Consider the following 22,818-nt stretch of genomic DNA (forward strand, 5'->3'; position numbering starts at 1 on the left):
ATAATATCTTTCCCTATACTACTCTAAATGAGGGCCCTACTCATCTCTCTTATTGCATTTCCCAAAGGTGTCAGCACGTGTTGACTTCCTAAAAAGTACTCATGTCAAATGGGCTTAATAGCTTAAGGCTAAGGAGCTCGTTCTAAGATGCTCCTTCTCCTCCGATAATCAGAAGAAGTCTCCAGACTCTGTCCCTGCACATCATATAAAAAACAGTGTTCAGCCCACAATACGTCATATAATAAAACTTTCCATTGCAACATTTCTTACACAGTAGCTTTAATTAATTTTCTTCGTCTTCCAGTGGCCTTGGTTCCCAGGCCCGCCAGACACGAACGGCGTCCTCCCTTCTCGCCTTCCAGTCTTCTTCAAAGACATTCTGGGTATGTCCTTAAATCTAAGAATAATGAGGCTGAATTCCTGCACCTACAGTAGGATGAGAACACACTATCTTCCAGTACAAAAAGGATTCAGTTTAATTATCTCTTGAGCAACCAAGGAGAAACAAAACTAACAACAATCCTCAATTGGGCCTACAATTCAAACAACTTAAAGTAAACACAGTATACATCACATGAATATAATTTAATCTGCACATTACTCAGAGAGGATTTATAAGTGTCTCTAATACATATAAAATCCTACTTAAATGTGTACACTATAATTCAATGTTAATATAACGTGAATAAATGCATCTTCATAATTGTAAAACACTGCAAACGATGAGAATACATGTGAGTGCATTTAAACCATGAGTATAGTGCACCCATACAATTTAGAGTGCTGCAAGCGCTCTATCATTAGCTCCTGCTTCAGTGAGGCATTATTTATTTAATGCTAAGCTAGTTCTGTCTCTCTTAGTTAATCAAGCTCCCTTTCAAAAAGATGGGCGCTTATGCTAATCTGTCCAGGTTACACCAAAGCGAGGCTCCCTTGATGCAAAGTGGCACAATGTGGCATAAAGCAGCGCAAAGTGTTATTTGTGCTAAGCTAAGGGCACCAGTTACCCGTGCAAGAGTTTGCACTGCTTTGTGTCACTTTGATCGAGTGTGGGAATCCGTAGTAGCCGTAAGTTTCTGTTAAGCATCCAGGACCGTCAAATTAGAAAAGCTGTGTTATTTATGGAAAACAGTATGGTAGGAATTTTGAATGTCCGACTTGCTTTACCAGGGGGCCCTGGGCAATTTCCCACTTTGTCAATGCCTTAAAATGATTCTGAATAGGAGACACGTAAAAAGAGGCAGCGAGATTTCCACTGTGACTCAACTCGGGAACAGAAGAAAGTACATGGATCTGAAAGACGAGACACTATACATAGGGGCAGATTTGCAAGCCCCTTGCGCCACTTTTGCGTCCGTTTTAACATGGGAAAAGTGGCGCAAGGGGCTTGTAAATCTGCCCCATAAAGAGAAGTTTAGTTCATACGCACTCACTAGATTAAAGCATCGTGGACAGGTCTTGATCACACTGAGTTCACCTATCTGGGAAAGACAAGAAGGAACTTGGCATGTGGTGCATTTCCGTTTCAGAGGTTATTGGATTATTTATTTTATAAATGATGTTGAGGTTGATGGAATTATTTGTCTAATAACCATTTAAATGCTCTGTATTGCTTCTGTCTTTTATGGCGATATACGGCCGAATAAAGATTAAATAAAGAAGAAGGGTCCTGAATGGCATGGCAGCCATGCAGGCAAAAGATGGTAATGATACTGTGTAATCCAAACTGTAACAGCACTGCTGTCATCTAAGAAATGCTGGCAAACCCATTTATCTCCTCCTGGCTACAACTGTGATTATGCAAATTCTACGTACTGTACACACATGCAATGTAAATATGTGAAGTGTAATAATCCAAAAGCATGATGTGCTGCCCCTTTCCCTTACATCCTGCTTTTTGAATCTGGTCTGAAGTGAACCCCTGCTGGGAAATGCTCGTGTTATCGCTGCCTCATTCCAGGCATGGCAGCCAATGTTGAAACTGCTGCGGCTTTCTCGTTCCACTCAGATAGAGAGGCTGGCGCTGGTCCATTAAAAGCACGGACGCCCTCCTGAGAAACGCGGGAGGAGAGCCGCACAACCTTCACGCAGGGACTGTTAGGGTTTGTTTGGCAGCGTTGGCATTAAGCTGCCCTAATATCTACAGAGTGCCCCCAAATGTTTGATTTGTTGTTTTCTTTTATTCCAGAGGTGCTGAATTGTGAACCTGCGTGTGCGGATGATGAGGTGTGCACTGACAATGCAGGGATTGCGGAGTGCAGATGCAATGAAACCACATATCTACATGCCAGTAAGTTACAGTTTCCCTTTTTATGCATTTAGACTCTAACAGCTGCAAATCAAAATGTGTCCAGACAGAATTAAGGTGTTGCACTCATCACAAAACAAGATAAAACAAATGCCACCGCAGTCTTTACTCTGTGAGTGTGCATGCATGGATATTTACGATTTCACCGACCCACACTGAGCACCATTGTTGGACCCGGCCTCGCAGAACGGCCCTCCGTGCACCCGCACCACCGAAACCTGGTACCTGCAGCCCCAACCACCCGGCCCAGCCGGTCCCTCCTACCAGAACACCCGCACCCGGCCCGGACATCCTCGTCCATGGCCCCTCTCCTTTCGGCCACCCCGGGCCCGCATGCCCACTTCATGCGTCAAGATGGCCGCCCGGCCCCAGCGCGACCCTGGCCCAGAGGCGCCACTCCGGCTGGAGGACATCACACTTCCAGGGGATGAGAGAGGGAGGAGCAGTTCTATCGCACCTCTGGACTCCCCTGGGACGATGGGTTTCGATCGGCCCTCCGGCCTCCCTGAGAGCTGGCTCCACGCCTGCTGGGTGTCTGGGACTCCTCCCGCCCCGGCCCTGAACGAGATCAAAAGACAATAGCAGGAAACCCCGACAAGCGACCCCCAGGTGACAAGACCCCTGCCTCCACCGACCCCGGACATCAAAGAGGGGTCGACCTATAACAAGGGGTGCTCTGGGTCGGTCGGCAGATTCGACGCTGGAACAACCTAAGCCTGCTGAGTGACTCGCGGCTCCTGGAAGATCGTAACACCTCTGAACTTGTGCCTAAGCCTGCTGAGTGACTCGCGGCTCCTGGAAGATCGTAACACCTCTGAACTTGTGCCTAAGCCTGCTGAGTGACTCGCGGCTCCTGGAAGATCGTAACACCTCTGAACTTGTGCCTAAGCCTGCTGAGTGACTCGCGGCTCCTGGAAGATCGTAACATCTCCGAACTTGCGCCTAAGCCTGCTGAGAGACTCGCGGCTCCTTGAAGATCGTACACCTCTGAACCTGTACCTGAGCCCGCTGAGTGACTCGCGGCTCCCCCAGACTCCCACGGTCCCGCAGGACCCCGACTACGACCCCGTATCCCCCGGCTCGAGGATTGTGAGCTGTGCGCCGGATACGTCCCTGCTTGAACTTTTGCCAAAGACTGTCCCGCTACCCCCCTACCTTTCCGAGACTCTTGAGCCCGTGCACACTTTGTACATATTTGCCGTGATAACCTACTTGATAAAAGATTGTTTCTGAGAATAACCGGCGTGGTTACTCTGTGTCGTGTGGTGCCAGAAGTACGATCCTAGCTGCGAGATTCCTCCCCCTGGGGAGTCTCCCGCCAGTGCCCGGCTACGATACTTCGAGGGTGGGTCTCAGGGTAGTCAGGACCCCCTTCCGGGCTCCTCTGAGGTCGCCGTCCAACATTGGTGGCAGCGACGGGATTCGGGCCCATCACCTAGAGATCGTACCGTGAACAACGGACGCACTACCGACAAGGATGGCAGAAGGAAGCGCCATGAGCCCCGCAGAAACCAACGCCAACAGGGTGTTCCAGGTGGAGCATCTAGAAGAATATACACACAAGGAGCTGAAGCAATTTTGCAAAGAACTTAAAATCGCTACCACTGGTCTCAACACGAAGGAAGATTTGCAGAAAGCACTGAAAACTTGGGTGGAGACCGGGGCCTCCCGCCCGGAAGGCACGGGGGAGCGCCCCGACGAAACCGAACCTCCCCAAAGTGAAAGCGGCAGCAATCAGGTGCGAGGAGGCATACCAGACGGGGGCTTCTCCCCAGAAGAACTCGCGGACAGAGAGAGAAGCCGCAATCATGAACTAGAGCTGGCCAAACTCAAAATTGAGGGCGAACTGAAGTTAGCGGAAAAAAAGCTAGCGGTAGAACAAATGCGTGTACAAGGCGAACTGGAGGAGAAAAAGCTCCAACGGGAGCACGAAGGAAGGAAGCTCCAGCTGGAGCACGAACGCAGCTTAAAGGAACTCGAGCTCAAGGCCCGAAACGAGGAAGGGAGGCCCCCAAGTAACCAAGAGACGGCCTCCCCAGCGGAACAGAAGGTCCACATCCCGAAGGATGTGGTCAAGGAATATTATAAAAACGATGACATTCAGCAATGGTTTCGGGCCTACGAGGTCGCCATGGCCTCCCATCGGATCCCGCAGAAGGACTGGGGGGCGGGGTTGTGGGGGCGGTTTCTGAGCGAAGGAAGGGACACCCTGCTCGACCTACCCCTCTCCCTGCAGACCTCCTACAGCCACATGAAAGAGGCTCTACTCACAAGATACGGCCTCACCCCAGAAATGTACCGTCAACGGTTCCGGGACTGCAGGAAGATCCCGGGCACCACCTGGGTGGAATACGTAAACTTTTTCAGTCGGGCCTTCGATGGGTGGATCAAGGGCAGCAAGGTCACCACCCTGGCCGAACTCACTGATCTCATGTTGTGGGAACATCTAGCTGCGAACTGCTTCGTAGAACTACGTCAGCATCTGCTGGACAGTAAGCTCACCGATCCCCGGAAACTGGCCGTGGAGGCCGACCGCTGGACCAACACCCGGGTCTCCCGGGGCATGGTAGGAGAGTACCCCCGAACCAGTCAGGGACCACCCCGCCAGAGAGGAGGAGGGAACCAGGGAGGGCCGAGAGAGTCCCAGCCTAGCCCCCCGAAGACACCACCTCCACCTTTCCCGGCTCCCCCTCCACCAGTGACCGGGCCCCCTGGGAAACGGGGACACCGGGTGACCGTCACATGTTTTCGCTGCCAGAAACCCGGGCACTACGCCAATGACCCAGAGTGCCCCATGGCCACCCAAGTCCCCCCGACGAGACAGATAGCCAACGTAGCCCTGGGGGAGGGGGTGGAGGAAGCCGAAGAGTGGGAACCCGCAGCAATGGCCCTAGTATCCCTGGGAGATAGGGAGATGATCCCTGGTAGCCTCCTCCCCTCCAACACCCAGAAGTATGGGCAGCTTGTCAAAATCAATGGCCACCAGGTAGAGGCCCTGCGAGACACCGGGGCCAGTATCACCGGTGTCCTCAGGCACCTAGTCCCCGAAGAGCAGATCCTCCCCAACGTCTTTTGCCCTGTAATATCCGCAGACAATAGAGAGAGCATGTGCCAGGTAGCCCTGGTGCCATTTGAGTGGGGAGGGGTGATAGGCAAACTCAAGGTGGCCGTAAGAACCTCCCAGCCGGTCGACTGCCTTTTAGGAAACGACCTAGAGAGTTCCCCATGGAAGCACGTAGAGCGCAAGGCCCACCTGGGAATGATGGGACTCCCCGAGTGGGTGTGCGCCACCACCCGATCTATGTCCGCCCGACTCACTCCCCAGAGGGAAGTCCAGAGCACCCCGATCGAAGAGATCAGAACAGTCCCCGCCGAGGGTCCTTCCGTCCCCCCATCAGAAGGGTCCGTCGCTAGCGATGAACCCACACCATCCGACCCTGACCCGGTCCCTGAGTTAGGCGATCTACCCGAGTTGGCCCAATGGCGCCACGAGGGCGGACCCACCCGGGAGGAGTTTTGCAGGGAGCAAGCCACTTGCCCTTCCCTGGTCGGGCTGCGGCGCCAAGCCGAGGGCCAAGCCGCAGGTGACCAGACCGGGACGCACCGAATCTATTGGGAGAATAGCATCCTGTACAGTGAGCAGAAGTCGGTGGAGCTGGGATCTGGACGGGTACTGGTGGTACCCCTCCGCTTCCGAGATTTCCTCCTGGGTTTAGCCCACGACGTCCCCCTTGCCGGTCACCTGGGACAGGACAAGACTTACAACCGTCTTGTGACCCATTTTTACTGGCCTAAGATGAGAGCAGCGGTAGAGGCCCATTGCAAGTCCTGCCCCACGTGCCAGGCTAGTGGGAAGAGTGGAGGGAAACTCAAGGCTCCCCTCCAACCCTTCCCGGTCGTCAGTACCCCCTTCGAACGAGTCGGGATCGACATTGTGGGACCACTGGACCCCCCCACCTCCCAAGGCCACCGTTTTATCTTGGTCCTAGTGGACCACGCCACCCGCTATCCGGAGGCTATCCCCCTGCGCACCATTACGGCCCCTGTGGTGGGCCGGGCCCTGATGGGAATCTTTTCCAGGGTGGGGTTTCCCCGCGAGGTCGTGAGCGATCGCGGCACTAATTTTATCTCAAGGTATATGACGTCCCTGTGGCAACAATGTGGGGTGTCCTATAAGTTCACCACCCCGTACCATCCCCAAGGAAACGGCCTAGTAGAAAGGTTTAATAGGACTTTGAAAGGGATGATCGCTGGCCTAGAAGAACCCCTCCGGCGTAAGTGGGACGTCCTGCTCCCTTGCCTATTGTTCGCGTATAGAGAGGTCCCCCAGAAGTCCCTAGGATTCAGCCCGTTTGAGTTACTCTATGGGCACCCCGTCCGAGGTCCCCTCAGTTTGGTTAAGGAAGAGTGGGAGGCGGCACCCCAGACCACCCCCCGAGATGTGTTCCAATACGTCCTGGCCCTCCGGAACCAGACCAGGAAGTTCCGAGAACTGGCCGAGGCCAACCTGGAGGCGAGTCAAGAAGAGATGAAACGCTGGTACGACCAGAATGCCACTCTGGTTGAGTTCCAGCCGGGCCAGCAGGTGTGGGTCATGGCCCCCGTGAAGCCTGGCGCCCTCCAGGACCGATGGACTGGGCCTTACAAGGTGGTTGAGCGAAAGAGTCCAGTTACGTACTTGGTGGACGTCCAGTCGCCCCGGGACCCCCTCCGGGTCCTGCATGTGAACCGACTCAAGCCTCACTTCGTGCGGACAGAACTGAGCCTCCTGCTGGCCACCGATGACGGGGCCGAAGATGAGTCGGATCCCCTCCCGGACCTCCTGTGCGTCAAGGAGCAGGATGGCTCCGTGGAGGGAGTGAACCTTTCCCCAGCCCTCACTGCCCAGCAACAAGCGGACTGCCGCCAGCTCCTAAGACAATTTGCCGACCTCTTCTCTCTGACCCCCCGGGTCACCAACTGGTGTGTTCATGACGTGGACACCGGGGATAGCCCGCCGGTGAGACACCGAGCCTACCGGGTTCCTGACCGGGTCCGGTCCTGCATTCAAGATGAAGTCTCGAAGATGCTGACCATGGGGGTGATTGAGCCCTCTGACAGTCCCTGGGCCAGCCCCGTGGTCCTGGTCCCGAAGGCAGCGGCCCCCGGTGTCGCCCCCGAGCTCCGATTCTGCGTGGATTACCGGGGGCTCAATGACGTTACCCGAGCCGATGCCCACCCCATTCCACGAGCCGACGAACTCATTGACCGACTAGGGGCAGCCCGGTTCCTCAGCACATTCGACCTCACCTGCGGATACTGGCAGATTGCGCTCACCGAAGGGGCCAAGGAGCGGTCCGCTTTCTCCACCCCCGACGGGCACTACCGCTTCCGCGTGATGCCCTTCGGGATGAAAAATGCCCCGGCCACTTTCCAGCGACTGGTGAATAGGGTCCTGGCCGGGTTGGAACAGTTCAGCGCGGCATATCTAGACGATATCGCCGTCTTCAGTTCAGAGTGGAGTGAGCACCTCCAGCACCTCCGGAGGGTACTAGCCGCCCTGCGCCAGGCCGGCCTCACAGTGAAAGCCAGCAAGTGCCAGATCGGGCAAGGCTCCGTAGTCTACCTGGGGCACCGGGTCGGGAGCGGCCAGGTAGCCCCTCTACAGCCAAAGATCGACGCCATCCTGGCCTGGGAACCACCCATCACCCAGACGGAGGTCCGAGCCTTCCTGGGACTCACAGGCTACTACCGACGCTTCATTCGAGGATATGGCAGCCTGGTCGGCCCTCTCACCGAACTCACATCTAAAAAACAGCCAAAGAAGGTGCAGTGGACGGCTGCCTGCCAGGAGGCTTTCGATGCTCTAAAAAAGGCCATGTGCACTGCTCCCGTCCTCCAGGCTCCCGACTATGCCAAGGAGTTCCTAGTCCAGACCGATGCCTCCGAACATGGCATTGGGGCCGTCCTGTCCCAAGTGAATGACCAAGGCCTAGACCAGCCCGTCGCCTTCCTCAGTCGGCGGCTGCTGCCCCGAGAGCAGAGGTGGAGCACCATAGAGCGCGAAGCCTTTGCCGTGGTCTGGGCACTCAAAAAGCTACGACCCTACCTGTTCGGCACGCATTTCAGAGTCCAAACTGACCATCGGCCCTTGCGGTGGCTCATGCAGATGCGAGGGGAAAACCCCAAGCTACTGCGGTGGTCAATCTCCCTCCAGGGGATGGATTTCACCGTAGAACACCGCCCTGGTACGGACCACGCCAACGCTGACGGCCTCTCCCGGTTCTTCCGCCTCAGCGAAGAGAACCCCCCAAGATGATGGGCAGTTCTCTCCGGCTTTCAGCTGGGGGGGACGCGTGTTGGACCCGGCCTCGCAGAACGGCCCTCCGTGCACCCGCACCACCGAAACCTGGTACCTGCAGCCCCAACCACCCGGCCCAGCCGGTCCCTCCTACCAGAACACCCGCACCCGGCCCGGACATCCTCGTCCATGGCCCCTCTCCTTTCGGCCACCCCGGGCCCGCATGCCCACTTCATGCGTCAAGATGGCCGCCCGGCCCCAGCGCGACCCTGGCCCAGAGGCGCCACTCCGGCTGGAGGACATCACACTTCCAGGGGATGAGAGAGGGAGGAGCAGTTCTATCGCACCTCTGGACTCCCCTGGGACGATGGGTTTCGATCGGCCCTCCGGCCTCCCTGAGAGCTGGCTCCACGCCTGCTGGGTGTCTGGGACTCCTCCCGCCCCGGCCCTGAACGAGATCAAAAGACAATAGCAGGAAACCCCGACAAGCGACCCCCAGGTGACAAGACCCCTGCCTCCACCGACCCCGGACATCAAAGAGGGGTCGACCTATAACAAGGGGTGCTCTGGGTCGGTCCGGCAGATTCGACGCTGGAACAACCTAAGCCTGCTGAGTGACTCGCGGCTCCTGGAAGATCGTAACACCTCTGAACTTGTGCCTAAGCCTGCTGAGTGACTCGCGGCTCCTGGAAGATCGTAACACCTCTGAACTTGTGCCTAAGCCTGCTGAGTGACTCGCGGCTCCTGGAAGATCGTAACACCTCTGAACTTGTGCCTAAGCCTGCTGAGTGACTCGCGGCTCCTGGAAGATCGTAACATCTCCGAACTTGCGCCTAAGCCTGCTGAGAGACTCGCGGCTCCTTGAAGATCGTACACCTCTGAACCTGTACCTGAGCCCGCTGAGTGACTCGCGGCTCCCCCAGACTCCCACGGTCCCGCAGGACCCCGACTACGACCCCGTATCCCCCGGCTCGAGGATTGTGAGCTGTGCGCCGGATACGTCCCTGCTTGAACTTTTGCCAAAGACTGTCCCGCTACCCCCCTACCTTTCCGAGACTCTTGAGCCCGTGCACACTTTGTACATATTTGCCGTGATAACCTACTTGATAAAAGATTGTTTCTGAGAATAACCGGCGTGGTTACTCTGTGTCGTGTGGTGCCAGAAGTACGATCCTAGCTGCGAGATTCCTCCCCCTGGGGAGTCTCCCGCCAGTGCCCGGCTACGATACTTCGAGGGTGGGTCTCAGGGTAGTCAGGACCCCCTTCCGGGCTCCTCTGAGGTCGCCGTCCAACAACCATATACAGACCTTAAGGTCCGGTGATGAGGGTCTGTCATTGTGGCATCTGTATTGCATGTCGCAATACTGGTTTGTAAACAGTTGTGGCTTGCGAACTGCTCACAAACTGCACAGTGACAAAGCCCATAGGTCTTTTTTATTACTGGTAGCACACAAAACAAGCATTGGAAATGCAGTCGGTCTCGCATTTGTTGAAGTTGGAGCAATTGGCATTGTAAATGGCAATTGTTTTTGTCATATGCACACAGAACACAGAGAACTTGTTTGAAACTTAATTTGACGCTGGCAATATAAAATAATTACTTCAAAATCGATGAATGGGTCCAGTTTTCTTAATATTTAATGATTTGCTCTGTTAATGATTGGTTGTGCAATAAAGCTAACATAATTGATTGTTCCACTCTGCACCTCTGCTCTTTATATGCCAACGGTAGGAAGAGCATGCCCTTTGCCCGCCTGCTGCCAAAAACCTGGCATCTGCATGAAAAGGCCTGGAAAGCGGCTTGAGTCCTGGCGTGCTGGTGCAGAGCTGCGCTGTGGGAGGTTGTGGCCCCAAATTCAGCATAGTAGCTACTGCAAAGCCTCTCGAGGCAGACAGGAAGTGCGGCCTGTGCAGTGCTGCTGGCATGCACGAGTGTGTTGTGCTCAAGAGACTAACCAGACCCACATGAGTAATGACAGTGGACTTGACTGGTGTTGGAAAGGATAATGTTAGCCTGTGGGCAATAATGCCTTGGCAGGGAGAAGAAGTCAGCCTCTAAGTATTGTATATTAAGCTCTGAGGCCCTTCCCCGAACAAATAATCTCTAAATAAATGCCCTGGCGCCTAGAGTGTGGCTGTTCACCTACAGCAAGAAAGGGCGAATTTGCCACTATACAATCTTTCAGACAGACATCACAGTGCCACTGTGAAGGGCTCCTACATGAGGTGCCCAGTGACGAAGGAGGTGCTTTACTGAGTCTATAGGATAGTGAGCACAGGTTCTACTGTTGTACACTAGAGGGTCTCTCCATTACTAAGTGTGCAGTGCCACTCCAAAAACAAACAATAGACCCAGAAAACCAGGATCAACAAGTACGGGCAAAATGGAAGCATTTATTAAAATTAAGCCTGGGCAAAGCACTACGCTACGCTCGCGTAGTTTGCGAAGTTTGCGCTACTTCGCACTACGCGAATTGCACGTAGCACAGTGCAAACACGCGTAGCGTAGTGTTGCGTAGTGCAGCGGTCATTTTTTGCTTGCTCGCGGTCCTCAACGTCAAGTTGGCGACCGCGAGCAAGCAAAATGACATTCCAGCGAGACTTTTTCCTTGTTCGCGATCAGCAACATCAAGTTGGCGATCGCGAGCATGGGAAATAAACCTCCCGGCGAGATTCTCAACGCGGGGAGGCCAGGTTTCTCATTGCGAGTGGTCGCGTATGCTCGCGACCGCTCGCGATACCCCGAGTCGTGCAGAAGCCCTCCGTGTTTACTGGAAGTGCTCGACCTAAAAAAAGCACTATAGCATGGCCAGTGCCGGCCGTGTCATAATGCTCTTTTGCTAAATCTCCAACATGGCTAAGAGATATTGGAAGCCAATAGTTCTTGCATAGTTGAGACTTATTGATTTTTTCCAATTCTTGTTGATACGTTTTCTGTTCAGTGTCTTTACTTCGTCTTATTGCACACCTTTTATTATTTAAATGTTATTACAGTCAGTATAAGTAAATAAATAGACACCCAGCCTCCTTGTTAATCAACTTGATCCGAGCCTAGGTGCTGCCCCTGATACATCTGCTGAGATCTGCATTAGTGTTACGTGTTGCACTCTAGGTAATGGAGCAAGTCATGGGTCATATTCCATTTTCGTTGGGAGATCATTCGCTGCTGTTTTCATGATCTGTTAAGTGATGGTTAAATGTTTCCAAATCACGACTAATCTTTTCGTGTTTTTGTGTACAGCTTATAGTCTGCTAGTAGTACGACAATTCGAAGACTTACGCCCTAACAATGCAACTCAGGACTCCACAGTGCTATACACGCAACATCTAACAATAATAAATAACCCACTAATTGTTTTCCTTCAATGAACAGTGCATCTTGCTGTAAATTTTAGTTTTATGCTGCCTTCTGCAGGTCATAGGAGATATAACGAAATAAGCACGCATTAATCAAGAAGTAAAATCTTCATGCTATCTCCTTCAGCCCCATGCTTGCACCAAATAACGTTTTTAATTACTACCTAGCAGGGGCGGTGCGTCCATTGGGGCGTTGCCCCACTAACCACATGGACACGGAGGAAGATTGACTTCACCGCCGGCGTCCTGACTCGAAATCCGGCCGGCCGGAGTCAGTCAGGAGGATGCGTTGCTGAAGGGGGTGGGGCAGCACAGGAAGGTTGGGTTTGTTGTTGACAGACACAGACTGAGTGACAGCAGCAGCAGGGCAGGCCCAGTGCGCATGTTCAGGTTTGGGCTGGTCATTTTTGTGAACAGCCCGAACATGCGCACTAGTATAGCCTGCAGTGCCCTGCATTATGAGAGCGAGCGAGGGCTGCTACTGGCCAGTGGCCGCAGCTCCCTCTCTCCTATGGACGGGGACAGTCCATGCCCTAGCCAATCCTGGCGCTGCTGGAGCAGCATCTGGATTGGCTGAGAGGGGTTGCCACGGTGCACCAGCCACTCACGAAGGCACCATTGCGGCGGCAGACCCCGGCACAGGAACCCACAGCAGAGGCGGCGCGGACCCGGCGGTCAGGTAAGTTTTCACCTTTTTTAAAAAAAATTTAATGTATTTTTAAACACCCCCCCCCCACCCGGCCCACCAACCTCGCGAGACCCCCCCGCGCGTATTACGAGCCGCGACTGAGCTCATTAGCTTTCAAGTAGGAAGCTGCAAAAAAGTCAGTGTTATTTTGGCACAAAGCCACAAAACCGAAAACGTCTGACATTAAATACCACCAACTACCCTCTACATGCACCACACACGCCCCTAATTAGCAGCACTATGAAATACTGAAATCCCAAACTTTAAATCTTCTCAACTTCCTTCTCCTCCCATCCCTCTACCCTGGGTACTTTTGGTTTAGTCCTCAAAGGAAAAGGTCAGTCTTCTGATCCGCTGCTTAGGTCAGTAATGCACATTTTCAGTGTTTAAAAAAAATGACAAGTTTAGTTGTGAATGTTTTTGGGGGTGTTAAGGCAGATTGTCAGAGAAGGGTGGGGGAGGTACAATATTGTAAACTTGTGGGTGGGTGATTGTGGGAGATGGGGGATTTGTTATCATGGTGCATGCTGCTCTACTTGGTAAAGGAAGTTCCGCAGACGCTGACAACTGATGTTTGTTGGCACTGGCAGACAAGTTCAAATATTGTCTTTTGAAGCAAGAAACGTGAGGTTTTTTTCCCCTTGTAGCCCGTCGGCAGCGAGCTACCGTTTGCCCTTGTGTCGCGCATATTATATTAGAAATGCCTTGCCCCGTTACTTGTATAGTTTTTGTTGTGCCTCATTGGTTTCAGAGAGGTTTTTTTCTTCTAAGAACTGCTTTATTGTGATAAAATGCTGAGCTTTGTCGAGCAGGAACTGTTTTCGGTGACAGGTGTGTTTCACATGCATCTGTGAAGCTTTCATACCTCAGACGTAGATTGAGCATACATTTTATTTATTCAAATTATTTTGCCATTTAAAGTGAATGACTGCAAAGCACCAGACCTTTTTTATTTTTTTATTTTACACGTTTTAAACAAAGAATGTAGTCTGCAGGTCTCCCTGCCCTTTGAGTCTCTGCCATACCATGATCTTTTTTTCACTGGTCCTGCTGACACAAGGGATATCAGCGAGTGAGCTCCCAGCACGGTTGTACTTAAGAAGCTTTTTTTAACCTGATAAATTACGGAAACAAGAGTCCCCAAAAGAGATTATGAAGTGCCCACAAAGTATGACACTTTCTACAGGCTTTACCATCAAATGTTGCCAGTAATATAAATGGATAAGCTAATGTATAACTTACAGTGTAGTTAATAAAAAAACAACACAGTTTAAGTAACGTAACAGTTGTTAGGACATACAGATCATTATAAACGATAATCAGTGTTAAGAATAGAACTGACAAATTTAGGGTATTCGTAATAAAAAATGTTAACAAAAAACAAACCCCTCACTCAATCTGTCCTATTAACAGAGGCCAGCACAGGGTAAATTGCGGTTTTACGAGTTCCATGTCGTCATACACACCTTTAGGCCATGTCTCAAAATATTTTGTGTTATGTACATGATTTCTTCTGCCTGGTTTTGTTTGTTTATTTGCTGATGTTTGTTTAATACATGCTGTTTTATTGGGTCTATTGTGTTTCTTATTATCTGCATATGTTAAATGCCACTTGGAACATCCTGATCCTCTGAGGGTGTGACTCCTTCCTTTCCTCTGCCTCATTTATCTTAAACAGCTAACATCCAGTGACAAAGCCAATCATACTGACAGGCTTTAAGTGTATGTCAGTTGTTGTGCCATTTATCAGGATAAAATTACATCTCAGAGAGAAACCAAAATACTGGTCTGATGGCACACTATGGGACTCACAGAAATGTATTTGGCATGTTCCTTTATAGGGAGCACCCACTTTTTTCATCTCACTTAAAGACCTGTCTGCACATATTGCTATATGACTGGTTACATTCAGCAGCTGTGGGTGCATCCCGAAGTCTGGTTAGAGCATATTTTTCCAAAGTTAATGCTGTATGCAGTGCAAGACACTGGGCAAGCATACATTTTAAAGGGCTAAAATTGTCATGCAGAGCAATTTACATATTACAGTAACTGTTGAACAAATTAATGCAAGAAGATACGGGGCAGTTTTTAATGTGTTTAATATTTGAAGACTATACGTTCCCACTGCTTAATAAGCCTTGCTTTATCGCTGCATTCATTTGCTTTAAAATGCACCATTTGCAATCTTTTTTAAATTTCTTTCTCAGGAGAAGGACTCTCCCTAGACCCCAGATTTGTCCATTGAACTTGTTCACATCGATAACTAGTGTTTTCTATTGGAAAGGGTGGAGCCAAAGCAGTCTTGCTTAGTACCCTAGCCCTCTGTAGAAGTCAGACTTGCTTGGCAACACAGAAATTCTCTGAAATAATGTATGAGTTTTCTTTTATTAATGCCTAGAAGAAATGAATTGTTAGTCCATTTATCACAGAAATAGTGCTGAAAATCTCACCAAAAAGATGCCAATTTAAAAAAAAAATCTTCGTGGGGGGAGAAGCCCCCCACACCTCCTTGATTGCCGTCGGGCTTGCCAGCTGCGCTCGCTCGCGTACGTTGATTCGTTCTGCATACGCCTCACCAGTTTCAAATTCCACCAGCTGCCCCTGCTACCTAGCATGTGATTTAGATGTCAAATAAACCACATATGCAATTGCAGCCCTCTTTGCTTACTGGAAGAAATATGTGAAAAAAAGAAAGAAAGGACTACGGAAGGACGCGCCAGAGCTGGAAATCGGAAAATCAAAACAAACATAAGACTACAAAAGGACGTATACAGGCGCTGCGCTGCTGAAATAAAAGTGAAACGGCATTTGTGAAGGGATGGCCGACAATGAGGAACCATGCACCTGTTGTGATGGCCGACCCAAAAGAACAATGAATAAAATCGCCTGGGCGTCAAACAGGAGCCCAAAGGAGGGACAAATACAACATAGACTCCAGTAGGAAGGCAGCATTTCTGAATGGCCTGGCAACCAACCAATGGTAATGATGAGTGTGCCAAAAGCCCTCAGAAGAGATTACCATATGTCTTGCAGACCCTGGACCTAATGACTCGCTCATATGCTCACCTCAACTTTCTCAAACACACGTAAAACAATGTTAAAACACAACGTTCATACACAGAACAAACACGGCAACAGTTCTAAAAAGAAATTGGGAGAATGCGGCCTGAATCATGTTACCTTCATGTATGGGCTTTGCAAGTGTGCTAGGATCGGATATTTGCACTTTTTTTTAACCTTTTAGAAGCACAGAGAAAGCACTTTGGCAGAGAGAGTGTGATGCAAGTGCTGTGCTCTGGCCTGCAGAAGCAGGTTGCTGGCAGGCCATACACCACTTTACGTAATACCAGGCCCTGTCCGCTGAAACCCCTGAGGAATCAGGTTTTTGTTTGCAGGAATCTGGAGGCAGGATATTTCCGCCTGAATCGAGAGGGTTGGCATGTATGATACAAGAACATCATGGTAGTGGTGGTGGTAGCAGTAGTGATGTTGGTATTAGTAGTGATAGTGGTAGCCTAGTGGTTGTAGTAGTTGTTTTCTTAAAGGAGGTGGTGGTGTTAAAAGTACTGATGGTGACTGTAGTCAATGCTCAATTTGTAAATGAATGAGTACCAGTGCCCAAAGGTCTGCAGAGAGGCCTGCAGCTGGTGCACGTAAATGTCAGCATTCCGAATACCTAGGCTGCGTAGTCTTTATTTTGCCTCCCACCTCTTTGTTCAAATACCTCGCACTCCCTACCCCTATATCTTACTCTTACAGGTTCCTGCTTTCTCCCTTTGTGATGGTTTTCCTCTTCCTCCATTTTTCGCTTCATGTGTTTTCCATTTCTTGCTATTGATTAATTGCTGAAGCTCAAATTAAACACTGTCTGTAGAAGTAGCACTGATCATAGTAGTGATGGTAATGGTGGTCATGTGTGTAGTGGAGGTGAGGGGTGATAGTGATGGTGATAGAAGTAATTATAAAGATGATACGGTGGTAATGACAGTGATGGTGGCAGCTGTGAGTGTGCTAATGTGGTAGTAGGTGTGATGTTGGTAATAGTAGGAGTGGTGCTTAAGGCAATACTGCTGTTGATGATAGTGATGATAATAGTGCTGGTTTTAATAGTTATGGAAATAGTAGCACAAGCAATGGAAAAATGTTGGTTTTGGAAACGGTTATGGTAATGGTAATGGTGGGTGTAATTGTGGTATTAGTAGTGGAGGTAAAGGTTGTGGTGATGTTGGTAATGGTGTGGTAATAGCCATGGAAATGGTAGTAATGATGGTAATGGTGAGACAAGTAGTAGTGGTGGGGGTAATAGTAGTGCGGTAATTATGGTGCACATAATTAAGATGGTAACAGGTATAATTTGTTGTAAAGTTTTCTTTACACTCTTACAGCTAAAAATGTAATTTAGCCATATAGTCACAAATAAACTAGAGAGGTGTTACCTATTCTTAAATGGTGCTTCTTCGTTATGTAATTGCAAGAGCCAGTTGATAAAAACTTAACTGCCAAGCTGTTTTTCACATTGGCAAATAAACAGGACATGGAACAACATCTGGCCTCAGAAAAAAATCTGTCTCCACTGCTATATAGAAGGCATTTGTTTGCATTATGGGTTTACTCAAAAGTGACTATGTGTGCTCCTAATGTGCAACAAAGAATCAACTGCCAGGTTCTTAAACAAAGATGAAGCAGTAACATTGTGGTTTTTTTGCATTTGGAGTGCATGTTTCTCTTTAAAGAAATATACTCTTCACTTGGTCACTAGGTAAGGTGTTAACCATAACTATATTATAAAAAGGCCATTGACACAGAAGCAGGATTTGTTTGAAATCATACTTGAAGCCCTCACAGAGATACATACAACTATTCATGAAACAGAATTTGTGAATCCAAGTTGCACCTTAAAACAAGTGTAGCTCTTTTTAGACAATGTGACAGGTGTGTGTTTTACATGCTAGAAACTCCTTGAGATTTTACTGTGTCAGGGGTTTTGTGCTAAATTCTGTGCTGCAGCTAATATAATATTACTGCTCATAGAGATACAGCAAGATATGAGAAAAGCTGTGAATCTGTAAACAGTGATATCTATCAGGGATAGCTATCTATATTTATGCTCAGTGAAAAAAACAAAGGTTAAAGTGACACTATAGTCACATACGGGAATGAGATAAGAACTAATGTTCAAAAATTATAAAACCACTGACTTTCATCAGTTGTAGTTCAGTGAACGAGCTATAACTTGCGCCCCTGTAATTTACTGCTTATGACTTCATATATTACACCAATACATAAATGTAGGCTATCCTGCTTTAGATCGAAACCTATAAGAACTGATAAAGCCCCACCGAAACAGCCCTCATCACTGTAAACATATAAATACTGATAATCACCTGCACAACCACAAATTAAAGTGCCATAAAAAAGGGAAGATGCGAGAGAATAAGTCATTTCAACTTTTTCCTGAAGGCTGCAACATAATATAACTTTCAAAGTAGTAGCAAGAGAGATTTATCTATGGTTCTTCTTCTTGAGTTTTGTTGCTTAGGGATGTCACAAAAATATTGGTTTTTTTCCAGTTTTGTGTGCTTGGAGAAAAGGTGCTGAGTTTAGAAGCATGTTTTATGTCTGAGCCATGTATTTTACATACTGTAGAGAGGCTGGGGATTATTAAATTAATCATTTTTGATCTTTTGTCAGTGTTTAATTCTTTCAATGATTAGTGAAATGGCTGGTTAATAAGAATGTATACTTTAACATTTACCCACAGACACAGAATAGGTAAAACCCTTTCTAACAAGTCAGTATTGATACTGGGTCACCTGCCACACTGCTCAGGCTTAAACCATTCAATGAAAGGTGTAGTGACAGATACCTGTGAAAAGAGTGATATCACCATGCATATTGGACAGTGAAGAAAACTTGACACAATACCTTCCACATACCAACAAAAACCATAGTTGAAGAGTCTCCCATTGTTATGTGAGATACCTTCAGCTAATACAGGGCTTTTTAACCAACGGGACATTACTGCTGGGTTTTTGAACCAATGGTTACAATGTTAACAGCAAATGTTAAAGTCAGAGAATACAATGGAATATCTTTTAAAAGGTCAGGACTGACTTATAATGAGGTAAGGTAAGTTTTATTGTTTAGTTAGTTAAAACCATAACAATTTTGGCATAAAAGAAACAAGATAAACACTGCTTCACCATTGAAAATGAGACATAATAAACACTTTGTCTAGCATTAATCATTATACAGAAGTGATCAAGTAATTTTCCTAAATGTGCAAAATGAGCAAAATAAATACAAACTTTGTCTTAGAGTAAAGACATAATAAATACTGTATCTAAAAGTAGATTAAATGTGCAAAAAAGGGCCAGTAAATCTTCATATTGTAAGAGCATAACTTGCATTTTTCCAGCTAAGGTATCCTGCAGGCTCCATTCTTAAATTAAAACATGATAAGTACTACATCTAAAAGTTAATTCAGTGTGCAAAATGAGCAAGATAAACACAGGCTTTATTCATGCTACATATAAAAATTCATAAAATGTGTACTTTGCTCAATGGATGATTCATTGATCAATCATGATGGAAAGTCACATTTTGTCTTCTCAAAAATAATACAAAATGCAAAATAGAAATTTTCTGTTTATAATTAAAATCAATGTTTCTGCTGGGCTATGCTTTTCTAAGCCAGTTCATGACGTTTATGGTATGTTACCAATTTGCAGTTCAATTGGGGATCTTACGTGTCAAGCCCTTGTATGATAACTGCTCTACATGTCCTTGTTCCTCTAGCGATAAAAACTTTTCTTAGTAAAGTGACACATACTGTATGTAGAAAGGGGACTATACAAATTAGGCGAATAAAATGCTCTTTTTGGCTGCCACAAAATATGCATGCTGTGGGCCCCGCTTGCTTCCAATTTGGTTGGACAGCTGTTGATAGTTGCTGTCCAAAGCGAAATGCCATCAGTTGTTTTTTTAGGTGTACCGGAAATGTAAGGCTTGAGTAAGGTGCTGGTTTTAAGGTCCTATAGTTTTTGATCACCATCCAGGCATGTGATCTGTGGCCGAAGCTGTTTTTATCTAGCAACAAGTAGTGTAATTTTGCAGTTTTATTTGTGATGTGTTTAAAGGTTGTGAAAGATAGATTCTTGTTATAATGAGACACTTGTCATAGGGACACTTGGCTTTCTATGCTGAAAATCGTCTAACATAAGTCCATTGAATGTACTGCCATTTGTAAAATGCTGCATGACCTGCCTTATAAAAACTACTGCTGAAAACAACATTTTTTGAAAAACCTTGGTAGAAAACAGTCTATTTTGGGGTTAAGCAGCTGAATTAACTCTGATAAACACAGATTTCAAAAGGTTTGGAAAAGACTGAGAAAACACCACTAAAATCCACAAAAATAAACACTACAAACAGGACAGCCTAGTTAAATAATATCACTGATGACATCACTGATGACAACTCAAGTTAAGTTATTGATGACATCGCTGATAACATCATCCAGTCAGATGCATATCTGTTAATTAACCCACATTGGGCGGATGTTAACCTCCTTTTACTGATATTCACCAACCTAGCAAACAAAATGCCCTCGAACACTTTAATGGGGTACCCTATTTTCAAACCTTGAACATCCTGCAAAAAAGAGTTTGTACTCTAACCATCTAAGCTGAATAACCATCATAAAGACTTCAAATGGCCCTCAATTTTGAGTCAGGAGGTTGACAGGTATACATTTGCCACAGATAAGACACCATCCCCCAGGCCCTGTGTACAGCCCTCCAAAGTTTGGTAAAATGCACTACACACTTTACTGAGATAAGTACAGTGGCATACAACCTTAGAGACATGCTTAGAACCCCCCATGTGAGTTAAGCTCATCAAAGTTGGTCACCCTTACATCTTATGTTTTTCAGCAATCTGCAGTGCCTCAAAATGTGCAGCGAAGATCTGTAACTAAACATCCGCACTTTATAAATGTCCTTCTTACAAGGAATTTGTCTATAGCATTGACAGAAGCTTTGGCTTTTCTCTCAGATTTTTTTCATAAGGCGTTGGCTTACAGTGATAACTTACTTTGAAACATGCCTCCGTTACCCACATCAGGTGCACTACTTTAACATGAAGTACTACTTGCACCCCAAACTTTACTGATTTGTAAATTGTGCAGTATATACCTTTCAACATGAACAATCACACTTGCTTCAAGGGCTCATGCTATTTCCATTAATTGGGCCTGATTCACAAAATGCACTTTGTAAGGAGTTTTGTAGTAGTATACAAGTACTACAAAACTTACTACAAAGTGCTGTTCACAAACTGCCCTTACATAGAAGGCTGACCATCAAAAGGACTACACTCTAGAGACAGACAATAATTGTTCTGGAAAAGAGGCCCCACATCAGTCAGAAAGTGCCATAGAGAAACAATTAACAACAGAAACAACCACACTTAAAACAAGAGTCTCTGAGTTTGAACAGCTGCCAGAAATAAGGCAAGAGGAACCTAGCCTAATTGGGGATGAAACCTCGGAACCAGGGAGGCTGAAGAACACAAAAAAACCTCAAAAAAAAACCTCAAAACAGAATCATCTGGGATACCACTGAACCCATCTGTGAAGCAGAAGAAGGGTGTGGAAACACAATGTGATTAAGTACAAACCAAAGTGGACAATTATCACCAGTTGATTAATTGTACAATGAAGGGTGAGAATGAAATAGCACCTCACAATGTATGGTCAAATGACCAAGCATTTTGCAGCCCCCGTACAAGCATCCTCCATCATAAATCAAGATCACACTTCTCAGGCAGACATCAGAAGCAATACTCAATAGGCAACTGATAATGCAGTAGGTACTCAAGGTATCACTACACCAAGCAGCATGCATCAGACCGAGAATATCATTAGTCAACTACTCAATCCGAATGATGGACATGAGACATCAGGGCGTGGAACAGCAAAACATTATTGCTTAAGCTCTGCTATCACATCAAAGGCATACATGAAACCTTAAATTGGGAAACAATACTTCAGCTGTTTGCAGTTATCCTCACCCTTTCAAATATTAAATCACATGACATAGAACGTGTCACCTTTCTCTAGTAAAAAATGCTATCAGGCGAAAAACATCAGGCGATGACCAAAATAACTTGCTATCAAACCGATTCAGCTGTCCTTATTATTTCCCTGCAGAACTGGGAGACAAACAACCAGTATGAGGCAGAGCCTTGCCACTCAGACAGTTCAAAGCTAGAGGGAACGTTTCCACTCAAAGGGATAACTATGAAAACCTGAGAATTCAGGACAGCACCCGTGGCTCAGACCAGATTTCTGGTAGGGACGAGAACATTTTAGTAGTAGAAGCTAGTCAAAGTAATGGCTCAGCGAAACAAAACATCATTAACCATTCAGCAGAAGCTGATGGTGAGAAATCAAAGGACTGGCGTGGCTGTCAGGGACTGTACTAGCCACTGGCAAGATCTGACTACAACATCTACAGGGCTGCCCTGCCCCAACCACAGAGAAACTATCCATAAATTTGAACAGGTGGTTTAACGAACTTTCAATAATCTGCCCGCAGGAACCATGGGTAAAGGACGCAATAGCACTACCAGCTCTATTTCAGTGTTAAAGCCTGCAGTGAGACTTTTAGACTATGGTCGTCTATCAGGGGTCTGGCCATTCGCATCTCATCCAAACTGCTTTTCTCCTGGTCCTTTGTCACCACCCACTCAAACTTCATTCCGCTCTTTGAAATACATTTCATAAAAATGCAGCAATTCTTTTATACAACGTATATATTCCACCTGATTTGATTAGAAAGAGATTGACTCAGTAAATATTAGTGCAACATATTAGAAGTCACCAATCGATATTTCCGGATCATGAAATCAATATAAGGAGGGACCTCAATGAGGTACTTTCTTTTGAACTCTCGCAATCACCCGGATAACATGAATTTAACCAATTCTACATGTTCCAGCAATGTTATTTAACTCGGAAAATCGATGTGACACGGACAGCCATTTCTGGACATCTGATGAGGACCTTATTAATATTATCGGATATTATAAACCTGACAAACCAGCCCGAACCACTCATGTGACAAATCACTTTGCAATAAAGTCTTGATTACACGTTTAGTACATTGTGATTGCTGCAGTGAA

General features: G+C 47.5%; 1 protein-coding gene across 1 annotated transcript in view; it reads left to right on the plus strand.

Annotated features, from left to right (window-relative positions):
- The window catches only part of LOC146857290 (uromodulin-like), a 705,316-nt gene that overhangs the window by 146,693 nt on the left and 535,805 nt on the right, over nucleotides 1-22,818 (plus strand). Inside the window, exon 3 of the mRNA XM_085647032.1 lies at nucleotides 2,189-2,290. Within this exon, the coding sequence (XP_085503158.1) occupies nucleotides 2,189-2,290 (102 nt within the window). The remainder of the gene's footprint in view (nucleotides 1-2,188; nucleotides 2,291-22,818) is intronic.

Source organism: Triturus cristatus, chromosome 3_2, assembly GCF_964204655.1.
Source record: "Triturus cristatus chromosome 3_2, aTriCri1.1, whole genome shotgun sequence".
Lineage (NCBI taxonomy): Eukaryota > Metazoa > Chordata > Amphibia > Caudata > Salamandridae > Triturus > Triturus cristatus.